General features: G+C 38.4%; 2 protein-coding genes across 2 annotated transcripts; one reads left to right on the top strand and one right to left on the bottom strand.

Moving 5' to 3' along the window:
- Positions 1-762: 762 nt before the first annotated feature.
- Positions 763-2,024, top strand: CBF4 (C-repeat-binding factor 4). Its single transcript, XM_088950055.1, has one exon. The coding sequence runs from the start codon at positions 1,151-1,153 to the stop codon at positions 1,835-1,837; it is 687 nt and encodes a 228-aa protein (XP_088806181.1). The 5' UTR covers positions 763-1,150; the 3' UTR covers positions 1,838-2,024.
- A 1,164-nt stretch (positions 2,025-3,188) lies between these two features.
- Positions 3,189-14,348, bottom strand: LOC148847960 (5'-3' exonuclease family protein). Its single transcript, XM_088950054.1, has 8 exons — positions 13,996-14,348; positions 13,716-13,892; positions 12,046-12,216; positions 11,403-11,584; positions 11,023-11,266; positions 10,706-10,841; positions 4,684-5,156; positions 3,189-3,742 (listed from the first exon to the last, which is right to left on the bottom strand). Exons 1-8 carry the CDS (start codon positions 14,188-14,190, stop codon positions 3,479-3,481), a joined length of 1,842 nt encoding a protein of 613 aa, XP_088806180.1. The 5' UTR covers positions 14,191-14,348; the 3' UTR covers positions 3,189-3,478.
- Positions 14,349-16,263: the final 1,915 nt, after the last annotated feature.

The following is a 16,263-nucleotide window of genomic DNA, read 5'->3' as shown; positions in this document are numbered from 1 at the left end:
CCTGGTCCATTGACATCTATGTTCTTATCTTTTATTAATGGATCAGATATTAGCTCAATCCATTATAAATCCACTATGATCGAACCAAATTTAATCCAATATGGCATATTGGTCCATCCAATCTGTCCAAATTCAATGTCTTATTGGTTCATCCAATCTATTCAAATTGATTTTGATTTGAACGGAATCCAACCCAAAACCAATCCATTAACACTCCTAATCCCGAACAGACAAGAAGATCATGATCATGAGGAAACATGCTAAATGGTCCCACCAGTGGGTCTGCAAACGGATCAAATTGGATTTATATATGGTATCTTTTCTATGAACCCTTGAAATTTATGTTGTTTGTATCAATAATGCTATATTTTTGTTAAATTAACATAGTTTTAAGTCTCAAACAAGTTATTTTGGAATCATTTTGATAAAGAATACAATATTAAAGATAAATTTAATTCATTTAAATAATAATATAAATATTTTAATCATTCTTAATAAATTTTATTAATACCAGTGAATATCCGATTGGAATCCAATATTCATAGGATGGATAAGATAAGATTCTAATTCGAATAAAATGATTAAAATTTGGATATTCCTATATCGGATTCGATCCGATCCGTTTGCAGCAGCCGTGGATTCAAGTACACGAGCGTGACGCGCACGTCCCTCCTTATCCACGACACAAGACTTCCCATACCATATATTTTCGCATCATAGATTTTTTCCTTTATAATTAATCGCCGAGGATTTGGTCTCCTTTTAAAGCTGCACGAGTCAAAGCTGCCACTAAAAGGGCTCAACTCAACGACAATTCCAGAAGCAAAGAATAAGAAAGTCGTACCAAGGAAAAGAGGACACGTGTAGAAAAAATGTTCAAGTTTCAATTTTCAAATGGCTGGGCTGGGCTGGGCCCGGGCAGCTGTTTAGAAGTCATCCCCAAAATCCAAACTCCAGACAGCCTGGCGCCTCCGAAGATTCCGTGTTCGCGTCCTTTGCGCATCGTCCCTCCCCCCTCCCATATAAACCCCCCATTCTCATTCCTTTTGTGGCAATTCCGATATACCAGTCAAATCTCTTCCACTTCTCACCTCAGTCCAAGCTTTTAGTCAACTAAACCAGAAGCAGAGAAAAGCTCAACTCAACTTATATGGATATCTTTCACCGATTCTCTGATCAATACACTTTCCTATCAAATCCTTACTCGTTCAACGTGCCGGATTCTTCTTCCTCGATGTCGGACTCCTTTAGTCGTCGAGCTGCTCACTCAGACGAGGAGGTCATGCTGGCTTCCAGCCACCCCAAGAAGCGCGCCGGTCGGAAGAAGTTCCGGGAGACTCGGCACCCGGTTTACAGGGGCGTCAGGAGAAGGAACTCCAATAAGTGGGTGTGCGAGGTCAGGGAGCCCAACAAGAAGTCGCGGATATGGCTGGGAACGTTCCCCACTGCGGAAATGGCTGCCAGGGCTCATGACGTCGCTGCATTGGCTCTCAGGGGGCGGTCCGCTTGTCTCAACTTCGCTGATTCCGCGTGGCGTTTGCCCGTTCCCGTCTCCGCCGACCCCAAGGACATTCAGAAGGCGGCAGCGGAGGCTGCGGAGGCGTTCCGGCCTCAGGAGTCGGATGCGATGTCGTCCGCTGATGATGTGAAGCCGGAGAATGCAACGGCGACGTCGTCGGAAAACGTGTTGTACATGGACGAGGAAGCAATTTTCGGGATGCCGGGATTGCTTACCAACATGGCAGAAGGGTTGCTACTCTCTCCGCCTCACTGTTTACAAGGTTGGGATGACGTGGAAAGTGATGCTGACGTGTCGCTATGGAGTTACTCAATATGATTGCGCCAGTAGCAAACAGAAGAGTCTGCTTTATAATTTTATATATAAAGTGGGATAGTGGTGGGCCCCCTTCTATTTTTTTCTGACAGGGGACAGAAATGGAAAAGGGATTGGGTTTGCTTTTGCTTTGCTTGGTAGGAATGTAGGATGCAAATATCTATCTATACAGTGCAATTTCTTTGTAAAATTTTGCCTCAATTACGATGTCTGTTGCTCTCAAATTCGAGTTCGAGTCAAAGGTTCAAAGTATGGAAGCGAAGGTTCAAAGTATCGATTACTAGGAATTAGGATATGTGGTCATGTTCAATGTTCAGTGGCAGGCAACTTCGCTTCGGCTTCTATGGTCGATGGATGCTTTCTACTGCATCGAGCTTGGAAACAGGTAGAGCTGTTTCCCCGAGGGAAGAAACCTGGAGACCGCTCAAGTCTGAACTTGGTATTTTGGTAGTATGGCCAAACCTTGGACTCTTTTCAAGTCTGGACCGGAACAGTTGGTCGTTGGGGAGTAGCTGCTCATGCTCAGAAATAATTGTTATAGAATGGAATCCCACTAGATTTGCTCGTTTAGGTTGGAGCTGTCTTCATCTAAAAGTCCTTCAGAGCCACTGCTTTGATTTATGTCGCATAGAATCAGATGGATAGAGACAGAATTCTTTTGACCAGCATCATCTTCGCTTAATTAGGCTATAAAACAAAACGGGACGGAGTAACTGCTCCAACTAACATGCAGAAGCAATTTATAAATGAGAAACCTGCACTGAGCCAAAAAAAAAATAGCTTTCTGATTTCAGCAAAAGAAAAAAGAACAAGGGCATATATTATAAACAAAGAGTGACAATCTCCTCCTCCACCCTCGCAATTTCTCTTAATTACAAATCATCAGAGCCACTGCTTTGATTTATGTCGCATAGAATCAGATGGATAGAGACAGAATTCTTTTGAACAGCATCATCTTCGCTTAATTAGGCTATAAAACAAAACGGGACGGAGTAACTGCTCCAACTAACATGCAGAAGCAATTTATAAATGAGAAACCTGCACTGAGCCAAAAAAAAAATAGCTTTCTGATTTCAGCAAAAGAAAAAAGAACAAGGGCATATATTATAAACAAAGAGTGACAATCTCCTCCTCCACCCTCGCAATTTCTCTTAATTACAAATCATCAGAGCCACTGCTTTGATTTATGTCGCATAGAATCAGATGGATAGAGACAGAATTCTTTTGACCAGCATCATCTTCGCTTAATTAGGCTATAAAACAAAACGGGACGGAGTAACTGCTCCAACTAACATGCAGAAGCAATTTATAAATGAGAAACCTGCACTGAGCCAAAAAAAAAATAGCTTTCTGATTTCAGCAAAAGAAAAAAGAACAAGGGCATATATTATAAACAAAGAGTGACAATCTCCTCCTCCACCCTCGCAATTTCTCTTAATTACAAATCATCCTGCTCACTTGATTTTGCTCAAAGCAGATCTTGATTGTAGACTGAAAACAGATACAATTTACATATTTTAAGACTTACCAACTTTAACATACATGGGGGCAAACGCAATAACAAAAAAGGGAAACATCGCATTACATTGAGATAAGTGAAAACAGAAGTAATGGATTCAGGGATAACAACAATCAACAATGGCCCTAGTCAAAAAGAAGACGCCGCCTGACAGACTTGGATAAGTTTGGACTAGAGCCCTTTCTCCTAGCTTTAGAAATCCCTTCTGATTGCTTCTCGGAATTCTCAGTTGAATCTCCGGCCTGCTTCGCCTGATCTGGTAATTTTGTTGAACGGTAAAACTCGGTAATACTCAGCTGGACGCCACTTGATTTTGGAGATTCTGACCTTTGAGTTCCAACAAAACTCGAAGCAGACTTCTTTCTTCGTGATTTCAGTTCTTTCATTTCCTAGAGAGTTATGACAGAAACAAAAGAATGGTTTAGCAGTACGAACTCCTCAACAAACAGAAACATACAGTTATAGCAATATTGGCCTTCAATATTTCCAAATTCCTACTCCATAATAAGAGCATTTCAAATACATGGAGTATTCTAGCCAAAAATGTAAGACAATGATGACATTGAATAAAACTAAAACAGAAGGAAAGTTTTCATTAGTTCTTCCCATCATTTTCAGAAGCCAGATGACAGCATGCCACAATTGAAGCCCTAGCAAACTAATAGGATTAGGCCAACAATATTACATAAAAATAACCACCTGAGATGGTGTAAGTCTTCAATTAAAACACTGTTGCAAATTTGGCATATACATTCACAGCCAAAGCCCGTTTTTGTCTGACAATTCTATTTGATTTAGGTAATAATAATATTGTGAACACTAGAAAAGGCAGACTTTTATAAACGATGAGGAAAAATATCATACAAGAAATGGTTAGAATGGTCCTGGAGGCGAAATTTTGGATCATGGATACTTGGCTAGGCTAATACAGACTTTGCAGTCAATTGTACATTTTTTCTTACTAATCAGCACTGCTGGTTCAATCATCTAGAACAGTTTGTGTTCTCATAGCCCACTATTAATGCAATTCGGCCTTAATTCCAATTTAATTAGGTTCAGCCATAGTCAAGAGCTATGTTTTGATATCCTATCAGTGCTTTTATTTTACTTCTTGATAAAGAAATCATGACCTGCCACATCAAGGTCGGCAAGAGATTCACTGGTCAAGACAAGTTATTCCAGGTTACTGATTTCCAAACTCAGCTTTCAAGTTTATTTTATTCATCACAAATACAGTAGGGAATCAATTAGAATATGACCGATCTCTGTAACAGAGCCAGAACTCTGAACAATTACACAATTGGAAGAACATGATAGAAGTATAACATACTTTTTCCTTCAAAAATGCTTCAACCTTTCTAGGAAATGCTGCTTGAACCAGCTCAATATTTTCATCTGTCAACAGAAACCAGCATTCATCGATGACAAGAATCTGAGGGACATCAGGCTCATCCAGTAGATCACTAGATTCAGCCACTACATCTGACTCTCCCTGCTGTAAATCCACCTGTTCGGTTGGAATCATATGCATGGCACTCCCCATATCATGAGCAGCTTTCTTCCACTTGACCACATAAAAGGGGTGACCAAATCTCACCTTCACACGCTGAATAGAGTTGAACTCATATTGTCCATATAACAGTGCATCCTTGGTTGGATTTGAAGCCATCTCTCTTAAGAATATGGTGGACAACATTGGGAGCATCTTTTGCCGTATGTAAGATGGGTCCCACTGCTGATGATAACATAAGAAATCAACTAGTGTTTCAATATTTGGGTTTTCCCACAACAAAGGACCATTTTCTGCACAGAAAGAACACAACATGTTAGCAATTGAAAATCAGCTAGTGTTTCAATATTCAGGTTTTCCCACAACAAAGGACCATTTTCGGCACAGAAAGAAGACCACACACACACACAATGCAACATAGAAAAAATAACACTGGAAACATTTAGGAACATCAAAATCATTATCATTATCTGAGGTTCTTAGTCAGCTTGCATCAAGTCTTTGGGTTTGAAATGGTTCTTACTGAAAAAATCCCTATAGGGATAAACTGATTGCCACTTTGCAAGCATATTTTTCCCAAGGAACTAAGGCTGTGTTTGGTTACTAAAAAAATAGTGGAAGTATAATTTTGGGAAAGTCACTTGAGACATCTTATGAAATTTATTTTGCACAACCCCCCCCCCCCTTGATCAGCAAAAGAAATTCATTAGATTAAATAAAATTCAGTACAATTGATGGACAATTCCAGCCTAGAATTACAGTTTTGCCCAAACCAAATTTGTTTAGCTAGAGCATCAGTAGCCCTAGTTGCAGATCTTCTCACCCAGCTGAATTTTGAATTTAATTGTTTTGCAATGATATCAATTTCCCTAAAAGCATGCCTGAATTTCCAAGGTGCACATCTTTCCCTTTCTCACATGTTTTCACAGGAACCAAAAAGAGCCTAAATGTAACAATCCGTGATGCAGATGTAAGGCTGGCTAGGCAATTTCGTCTGGTATTGAGAAGAGGGTTGGTTTATAAGCTAAGGTTATGGGTTGGAGAGATTAATGCAAGTTTGGAAAGGGTTATGCATGATGATTTGAGGTTCAAGAGATGTGCTTAGGAGAAGAAAAAAGGGTTTTCTAACAAATGTAGGAAATTTCAAGAACAGGAGAAATAGTAGGTTTCCTAAACCACTTGATATGAGTTTCTGTATATGGGAGGGGGTGAAAATTAAGGGGAGGAGCTAGGTTAGGAGGGGATATCCTCATTAGAAATTAGGACTTCTGGATGCTGTGAATCTTATGATTTCTAGGAGAGACTTCTGTCTCCAAGGAAAATAACAAGAAACTAACATTTTGCATAGGTGAAATTAGAAATTTACTAAAGACAAGTTCATCAATCCCCCTTGAATAAATTGATTGACATTCCAAGGCTGTTGAATGCTTTTCAAAAGTTGATATGGAAAATCCAGAAAGAATAAGAGAGGAAAGGAGATGGGGCCCTAGAATCCCTACAGGGTTTGTTGTTGCATCACACAACCAAGGGTAAGCAAAAGCTTCAATAACTTCCTTTATCAAATTGTGTAATAGATAATGCAGTATAGGGTTATCTGTAAGGTTTGCAGCATTGTTCATTGAAATATGAAAATGTGATGAAAAGTGTACATGAAAAATAAAAATAATAAAAATAAATAAATACTAGTAACTCCTAACCATTAATCCAACTCTAGCAAAACTTTATACAGGCCTTAACAAAGATTTGACAGACATTTGACAATGGTCAGGCCCCACAGAAAATATAAAATGAACAAAATACCATTGTTGTTCATAAATTAATTGAAAAATAATTAACATAACTATGCAACTGACATTTATGACTGGTTGCCTTAACTTCCTAAAGATGCATAAAGGGACTGGTTACAATTCCCATCACCCCTTGAAAGAAACTCTCTGAAAGGCAAAAGCTATGAGGAAAGAGGTGTCAGTTAATAAGAAAAAGTCTTGTAGGTTAATTCATATCATAAACAATAGTCTTCAGATCCTCCTAGAGAAGTCATAAATCTGCCCCCCCCCCCCATGAAATGAGGCAAATAAGAACCATGAGCCTCATTTTCTCACAGAAATGAGGTTCCAATGAGTTCACATCGTCTGTCCCATAGGAACAGAAAGCAATCGAACACGCCACTCTCCTCCCTCTTACATTCCAAATTGATGGAGTCCAGACTTAATGACTGTCTGGACTCCAAAAAACAATCAAATTCAATTAACCCGCTCCATCCTTCTCTTTTTATCTTTTCCCATTCCCTCTCTCTTCTCTTCTTTCTGCCCACCGCCCTTACACAATACCGAACCGCCCCCACACAGCCGAAACCTCCACCGCCCCTACACTGATCAGGACCATATCAGTAACTGTCTTTCCAGTTGTTTGAGATAAGTGGGATAAACTAAAGCAAGGGAAAAGAAGCAAATACCCCATTTACAGACTGAAGACATACTCTGTAGTTAGGATTATTCTGGTTTAAACTCTTCGCCTTTGGCTGATTTAAGAATTGTTGTATCGCTGAGCCAATCAATAATCAAGAGCCATGTTGATTATTTAATTGTCATAATAACACAGTGGTAAAGAAACAAGTTTAGGTTTCGATAAAAATTGGCTATTTGGTCACAGAAACAGAGGACCACTTTAGCTTTCAAAAACCGAGCAAAAGGAAGAAGGGCATGTAAGCACTGGAACTCTAATAACTCCTAGCATCTGTGTGACCTTCCTCATCGTGAGCCTTAGTGATGGCGCTTCTTGAATGCACCAAAATGCAACCCTCAGGAATCTCTCCAGTAGATATCTAACCTGCTTTGACAGTAGCAGTTGTAAGCCAAATCTGTAAGAATTTCTCCATTGTCATTCTCATCAGTTTCTGTTGGAATGTTCTTCCTACAACAGATGATCTCGAGCAACAAGACCTCAGAGCTATATACATCAACCTTCGTAGTGATTGCCATACTCTGTAGTTAGGATTATTCTGGTTTAAACTCTTCGCCTTTGGCTGATTTAAGAATTGTTGTATCGCTGAGCCAATCAATAATCAAGAGCCATGTTGATTATTTACTTGTCATAATAACACAGTGGTAAAGAAACAAGTTTAGATTTCGATAAAAATTGGCTATTTGGTCACAGAAACAGAGGACCACTTTAGCTTTCAAAAACCGAGCAAAAGGGAGAAGGGCATGTAAGCACTGGAACTCTAATAACTCCTAGCATCTGTGTGACCTTCCTCATCGTGAGCCTTAGTGATGGCGCTTCTTGAATGCACCAAAATGCAACCCTCAGGAATCTCTCCAGTAGATATCTAACCTGCTTTGACAGTAGCAGTTGTAAGCCAAATCCGTAAGAATTTCTCCATTGTCATTCTCGTCAGTTTCTGTTGGAATGTTCTTCCTACAACAGATGATCTCGAGCAACAAGACCTCAGAGCTATATACATCAACCTTCGTAGTGATTGCCATAATCCTGAACCACTCGGGTGCAACATACCTTTTGGTTTCCCTAATAACTGTATGAGTTCGACTCTGGTTATTCATAAGAAGCTTTGTCAATCTTTGGTGTAAAACATCAAGAAGTATATTTTCACAATGGATAATTTGGGTTCTGCACTCTTCATGCAAATACAGGAGTCCTCTTGCAACTCCAACACAATATGGGTGCGTTGGTTCCAATCAGGCTTTGGAGTTCGGAAAAGGAAGCTTGCTAAAGCACCATTGCTCATGAATTACAAGAAGTCGATGTTGTTCTCATTGCAATACCCCATCAATCAGACTAGATTCTTGTGGTGGGTCTGTCCAATAACACCCACTTCTGTTCTGAACTCTTGCCCGTGCTCTTGAATTACTCTAACTTCTTTACTGCAACATCGACTCCTTTATAAACGGTTCCAAAAGAATCCCTTCCCAGATCTTCGCTGAAATCGCTTATAGTTTCTTGGAGGTCTTGCTAAGTAAAAGAGGATGGATTTACTTCTACAATATTTCTTTTTGGTTTAATCGATTTTGGTTTGTTGCAGTAAGCTAAGAAAACAAACAGGGTAGTTACAGATATCAGTAGCAAGTTAACAAAGACAGATCGAGCTACCCGAAAACAGCAAGATGATGAGGATCATTATCCTTCTCTTATCTTTCTTTACATGGCGATTGTCTACTCTTACTTTGAGGAGAGCCTTTCCATTAATGTTTCTGGTTATCCTTCCATTGGAAAGTGGTAGAATCTTCTTCCAACAGGTCTGACCTGTGAAAACTACAACACAACAGTGAGTGTGATCGCCAGCAAGAGAAATGGAGTGGAAAACAGAGTAATGAGAACGAGACTGAGAGAGAGAGAGAGGGCGGGCGGGTTGGGTGGCGATCCCACCAGCTTAGTTGCTTCTCTGTCTCTGACGACAGTATAACGGAATGATGTCGGTGAGGGTGAAGGAGCTCGGTAGGGAGGGAGGAGAGGAAGAGAATAGTGAGATATAGAAAGAAGGGGTTGGCTCGGGTTAAACATATTTGATAAAACTTGGCATCCATACTGCCGTTAGAACAAATCTCCGTCAGTTTCAAAATCATGTAGGAGAGTGTAACGTGTTCGAAAACCATTGGGCAGGACAGAAAATTCTGTCCCTAGGGGACAGACAATGTGAGCTCGGTTCCAAAATCCTCTTTTTTTTGTTAAAATATTCAAAGTGATATGGTTACTTTCTTATGGCTCTTAGGTTTTCAGACCATTTTAACAGAATGAAGCCCTATTACTGCAGTTATTTGTAACTTGTCTCCACACTAGTATATAGAATTTTCTGATTCTTGACATCTTCATATATATGCAACAAGATCCAAAACAACAAGTTTAGACCCTCAACCAAGGACAAGCCAGACTTGCCAGATCTAGCCCAACCCAGCCTAAACTTAAATGCAAGCCTGGCAAGGCTTGGACCGGGTTGGACTAGCTTGGTTTTGGGCTTTAGGTGTAAGAGAAAAGAGAAAAAAAACAGTAGGTTTATCTAATATAATCACCTTTAAGAAACAATAGTAAAATATGCATGCATGGAGAGAGAGAGAGAGAGAGCATGTGTTCATATACATGTTTATCATACAAGTTATGGTGTGTTTTATATACATATAAGGACTCAGACTGGGCTTAGGTTTCATACTTTCATCAGACTCAATCTTGGAAATCAGGTTGGGTAAGGCTACCATAGGCCTCAACAAAATTTCAACTTGACCTAAGATCAGGCACAAGTTTTCAGTTTTCATGTTCAGGGCCAGCCTGCAGTCAATAGTCCTAGTGAAACCTACGCAAAAGCCCCAAATTAGGGCCAACAAAGTTGCACCTCTAACTAAAAATGCCAAAGTATGGTGCTTCAATATGCATGCACTTCTCTTGCCTGATTTATCCACCATCTTTTGCTACTTGAAAAATCAAATTGATGGGAGAATTCTCATGCAAAAATTTTCATCATCTAATTAGAGAGTCAACCTTTGTTGAATCATCCAGACACAGCATGGGGGAGTTATCATCATGTTATGCCATTTCTCACCCAGCATGTGGCTGGTAGGAGAGTCTGAACCAAGTTTAAAATATGATATTCTTACTGTCAGGACCCTGGAGACCATGCTGCTTAGAATAAGAGTTAAAATTTACTTTTCAGGAAAAAGAAAAAGAATTTACATCAAAATTCAATAAACCATTTCACCTTATTAATGCTGACTAATCCTCACTCTATACCAGAAAAATAAATTGCAATGCATTTATAGAGCTATAGACCCTAGAAACATCAATGAGAATCACTTAGTACTTATGACATGATCATGTTATTCAATCAAGGACATACCAAACAAATTCCCGTGGTTGTGGCTTAAATACAGTTCAATGATCTCATTATTTGGAAAGCTCTGCTCCATGGCAATTTTTTGGCAAACTTTGATTTGCCAATTTTCGTGCTTCTTCTGTTCCTTACTTTTCCGATCCTGCCACCAAAAGCCCACAAAATTCCTTTAGAGGTAGGTGATGAATAACTTAAATCTGCTTGCATATCTAGTGAGTTGCAACTACATGAACAAATTAAGTATGCAAAATCCCAGGGGATTAACATACAATACTAAAATCTGGGGAACGATGAACAAAGGTTAAGATCAAACAAGGACTTACACTATCACAGGAAGAGCATTCACATTTGAAGCCAACCATCTTCGGTATGCAATTCTCATTACTATTAACACTGCAATAATTGCAAGCTACCTTCAGATGACCTCTCTTGGTGCCTGGATGTCCACAGCAGGAACAATGAGGGGATTTTGTCTTTACTGAGTTTTCAACAGAATTAGGTATACAACCCACAGATTCAATTCCGCCCTGAAACAATAATGTTTCCCCATTACCTACTTCCTGCAGCCTGTACTAGATACAAAAGGATGGTTAGTATTCAGCAGCCCAAAATAATCAAGCTCACTACTTCACTAGTATCACCAGCCAAAGAACATTAAACAAAATACTAAACATGGTCCATGAGTCCATCCAAGAAAACAAACCTATTCAAAACCTCATCTTCAGAAAACATTTGAACAAAACGAAGCGCTGTATCAACTCCAATCCCTGGCACACCATTCAAGTCATGGTCATTCCCAACCAAAAGAGAGATGGCTATCAAATGCTTCCTCTTCAGCCCGAGACCGGCTTCAATATCTGAAATGTTGTAGCATTCAAAAGGTTCCTGCATAAAATGCGACGCTCATGCTTGCTGGGAGGTGAAAAACCAATTGTAATGTAATTCAGTCTGTAAATGTCATCACGAAACAAAGCGAGACAATGTAAAAAGGTGGTTCATGTTAAACAAATGGTACACAAAGAAGAGATGGAACAGAATAAAATAAAACAAAAGGACACAGTACCAAAGAAACAATAATACCAAAAGGATGTCACTGGTTTCTGTATTTGCAGGTTACTGTATTTTTTTGCAATTTTATCTATATTTTATATTTAATATTTTTATTATAAGATTTATGATGTCACTGGTTGACCCAAATGACCTGAAGGTAGAGACACTCACCATCACCTAGAGGGAAAAGCAGTTCCATTTCCAGGTCATTTTAAAGCATTGTTTTGAAGGCACATTACAAAACAAACAACTAACAAAAACCATGAGAACAAAAGTTGAAAAATGGTGAAGCTTACTTTAGAGTTTGGCCGGAGACATTTTACAACACATATGGCCCCAAAAAGGAAGGCATCACTGTCGGCTGTGATACAGGCATCAACATGGCCTTCATCATTTAGTTGGGCACAAAGTCCTTCAGCTTCAGATTTTGCTTCTAGCACTGGCATCCCTAGGAGTTCAAGCAGCTCCTGTCACCAACACTAGTAGAAAATGAGACTAAATATTCAAAAATTACTATAGAAGGAAAAATAATGGAACTAGTATACCCTAATCAAAACAAATGGAAATAAATTGCTAACTGTTAGAAAGGAATTTTAGCCTGCTCAAAATTATATTATGCCCTTCACAAACACTAAAAAATATCGAACATGTAAAATGGAGGCATAATAATAAGAAAAGGTTCAGGAAAAAAATAACAAATAGCATATGATCATTGCCTTGTTTAGAAGAACAAATAAAGCATTCAAAATTGTTGCCACATCAGTATGTGACATATTTATGTCCATATTGGAATGTTGAAGTTAGAAGTACTTGACTGGAAGAAGCCACAGGGTACATACCCAGCATTAGGTGGCAGAAAACAAAATGTCAGAACTTGCTGAAAACAATAATTATGTTGAGCTAGAAAATTACTAATAAAAAAATAGTTGAGCTTGAAATTTTGAGTTCTTAAATTTTCAGGTCATTAGTTATAACTAGTTAATAGTTCTCTTTTAGTTAGTTAATATATCCAAGATTAAGTTATAAAGTAATTTAGGTAAGCATATCCAAGATCTTCAGGTTCTATAACCAACTGATGGTAGCTCAGTTGGTAAGTTCTCTCACTGGTTCGGCAGATACTTGGGATCAAATCCCACTGTCACCAGAGTTGGGGGGTTATCGGTATGGGGGATGGGCTACCCTGCATTATGTGGCCCCATGAAAGGTAAAAAACACTATAATTCCAGAATGATATTCTTTTTCCCACTTCAGGACGGATTATATCCTGAGAGTTCAGGACATGAAGGAACTGCATTTCTAGATCCTACATATATTAGATTCATACCTTTACCTGGGAAGTACAATTACACTCTTGCAATTGTTTCCATGTTTACGTAATTCTTTTTGACTGTGTCCAAGCCCTTGTCAACTCCATATCTGTTTGTACATACTGTTTGCAAGCCACTATGCTTTTTGTGACTTGTGAACCAGCAAATTATACTGATCATTCAGTTTCGTATGGGTACGTATCAAGATATGGTTCAGTCAACAACTTCTACAAATTGGTACATAGTCATTTCATCTATGACAATTTCTCTTTTAATGTCTTGGTGAACCATATTAAGTATTAACACAGCCATAAGGCCCATGGTAATGACATAGAAAATTGGAAGACTGCATGAAAAATATAGCCTACAAACAACAAAAAGTAAAACGACGGAGAAACGAGAACCTTCGCTAGTGGTGGCCTTGGAAGCTAAGAAATCATTCAAAATATGAACTTCTTAATAGTCAAAAAGATTTCTTTCAATTTTCTATTGAAAAAAAAAAAAAAAAAAAAAACTGAGATGGAAGGGGGTAAAACAAGTGAAAAGGAAAAAACGATGATTGAAAAGAACAGTCAATTGAGTAGGAACAAACAGCATATCAATGGCATACCAAAGCATCCAGAAGAGTAGCAGTAGTGTACAACTAAAAATTAGCTTACCACACACTCTCTAACACATTTCATAAAAGAACGATTTCTTTCGACGGAGACACCATCTTCCGCCTTCAGTCTGCTCGGTAAATCGATGCCAGAAGAGCGAATGAAGCGCTCAATCCTCGCCCGTGACTTCAATGGAGACGGAACTCCGTCGACCACAAAGACTGGAAATGCTCCAAGCTACAATTTTGTTTCAATTTTAGGTTATTCTTTTTCTTGCAGTCAAATAAAATAAAATTATGAACGAAGTTGAAAGAGGGGAAATATGACAAAAGTTTGAAACCTTGGAGAAGAGATTGATGGTTCTAAAGAATGTGAGTCTGAGATGGGGATTTCTTGCATTCCCCTTAATGGCGGTTTCGTGTTGAACAATCCAGAAGGAAAGGTCGACTGCTACTCTTTTGTTTCGGAGGAAATCGAAACCTTCGTTGCGCGCATAGGGTTTTAGCAGATCCCAGAAGTTCCCTCCAACGCCCATATTCGACGAAGTACGCCGAGCAAACAATGGCGATTCTCCGATAGAGAAGATATGTGTCTTTGATCCTTTCACATTATGACTAGTATACGAGGAAGAGGCCGAACCACGGGAGGAAGCAGTGGAGATTGCAGAATGATGAACGGAGGATGGACTAGAGAGGGTTTGGGTTTTAACGGATACTGGTGTTGTACTTTTGTATTTTGGATTTGGTTGTAGACCCGTTTGCTGCAAACGGATCGGATCGAATTTGATTTGTTAGCCTATATCGAATCAAATTTGATTTGTTAGCATTCGGATATCGGGTTCGGATGGAATTCGGATTATAATCGAATATTAAATAGTATAAATAAATTAGACTAAAAATAACCAAAATATTATATATTATATATTATTAACAAAATGAATTAAAAATGACTTTAATAATATATTTTATGAACAAAATAAATTGAAAATTACTTATATAAAACTTTAACATATGACAATTTAGTGAAAATACAATATTAAGACCAACTTCAATTATAAATATAATATATGTTGCTATCGGATATAGAACTTAGGGCAACAATGTAATTTCTAAAATCCAAGGCCAATGGATCTAGGAAAGAAGATGTCAAAGGCCTAAGGAATTATCCCATGGGTGAAGGCTTCAACGGTCAAATTAGCAGAGGGCTCTGAGGATTGGATCAAGCAAGAGAGAAGACTTAGAGTTTGAGTTGAAGTATGTGTTTACCTTAATATAGGAGGTAGGGTGAGCATTCGATTTATTCAGTTATAAATCAAATTGAATAAATTGAAGTTTTTAAAACCAAAATCAAAATAGATTTTCAATAAAACCGTAATAACCGAACCAAAATTTTTTGTTTAGTTTTTGGTTATTTTAGTTAAAAACCGAATTTAGTTATTATATATATATATATATATATATATATATAATATTGTATATTATAACATATAATATATATTATGAAATTTAATTTCATTATAATACATTATATATAAGATATTAATATATAAATATATAGCATATTATATATTATATGATGAATTTTTGTTAATTTAATTTTTTTTGGTTAACTGAATTTCTAAATCTGAAAATCAAAACCAAAAACCAAAATTGTTAGAAAACAAATTACCCAAAAACCAAACTGAAAAAACGAAACTAAAATTTTCAATTCAGTAATTCGGTTTTAACTGAATAATGCTCACCCCTAGTGGGAGCCCCTTTTTACGATCAAAATTAACTAAGAGGAGGAATAGTTGAGAGCAGGCTGTGGCAGTGTGGTGATTAGGATGCATCCGATCGATGCTACGTGTCAGAACCTGTATGTCGACGAGACCCCTACATTCGCTCCTGCTATAATGTGCATATGGGCCCGGGGCATCTCATAGATCTAGGCCTGGGCCATCTCGATCTCGATGTAGTATGAGGTACTGAGGTGTGATTTGTGAGAACTCCTAGTTCTCATAATTATTCCAATAATATATCAGATTTGGTTGAACAATTGATATCCCAAATGCCGGTTCTGAATGTGAAAAGCAATTTCCTTGCTTGGATAGTTTTGGCTTGGCATTTCATTTGAAGGCTGTGTTTGGCATTTCATTTTATATGGTTTCCTTACGTTTTTTCTTCATTTTTCTACCTTTTCGTTCAAACCGAATACAGCAGAAGGGTTAGAACTTAGAAAAAATTTGGCTGTTGGGGAAGAGCCGATATTTTCAGCAAGCAAAAATTCTGCACATGATGTGAAAGAAAGCATGGGATCCACTCATACATTGGAAACATCTCTTTGTGAATTTATCATAAATGTATAAGAGATTCTCAATGTGTGACTGAATGCTGTGTGTAGGGGTGCAAGTCAGGCGGGTTGGGCCGGGTTTATGGTCAACCCAGGCCCAGCCCTAAAATTTGGGCTTAAGGCCCGAGCCCGAGGTCAAGCCTGGTTTTCCCAACTCGATCCCAACCCACCCTATAATTTGATGCACTCGGGTTGGGCTCGGGCTTGGACCGGGCTCAGGTTGATCAATGAACTCACTCTAAAATTATGCATATATAAATGTATATATGCAAATATA

Source organism: Nelumbo lutea, chromosome 6, assembly GCF_056320005.1.
Source record: "Nelumbo lutea isolate HS-2025 chromosome 6, American lotus-T2T, whole genome shotgun sequence".
Lineage (NCBI taxonomy): Eukaryota > Viridiplantae > Streptophyta > Magnoliopsida > Proteales > Nelumbonaceae > Nelumbo > Nelumbo lutea.
The sequence above is the reverse complement of the archived record's forward strand: the minus strand, read 5'-3'. Positions and strand labels throughout refer to the sequence as shown.

Bases quoted from the DNA above. Each gene is read 5' to 3' on its own strand.
- CBF4 (XM_088950055.1), top strand. From the start codon at position 1,151: ATGGATATCTTTCACCGATTCTCTGATCAATACACTTTCCTATCAAAT.
- LOC148847960 (XM_088950054.1), bottom strand. From the start codon at position 14,190: ATGGGCGTTGGAGGGAACTTCTGGGATCTGCTAAAACCCTATGCGCGC. The intron at 11,585-12,045 runs GTAAGCTTCACC...CATTTTATGCAG, and splicing joins GTCTCCGGCCAAACTCTAAA to GAACCTTTTGAATGCTACAA. The intron at 3,743-4,683 runs GTATGTTATACT...ATAACTCTCTAG, and splicing joins AAGCATTTTTGAAGGAAAAA to GAAATGAAAGAACTGAAATC.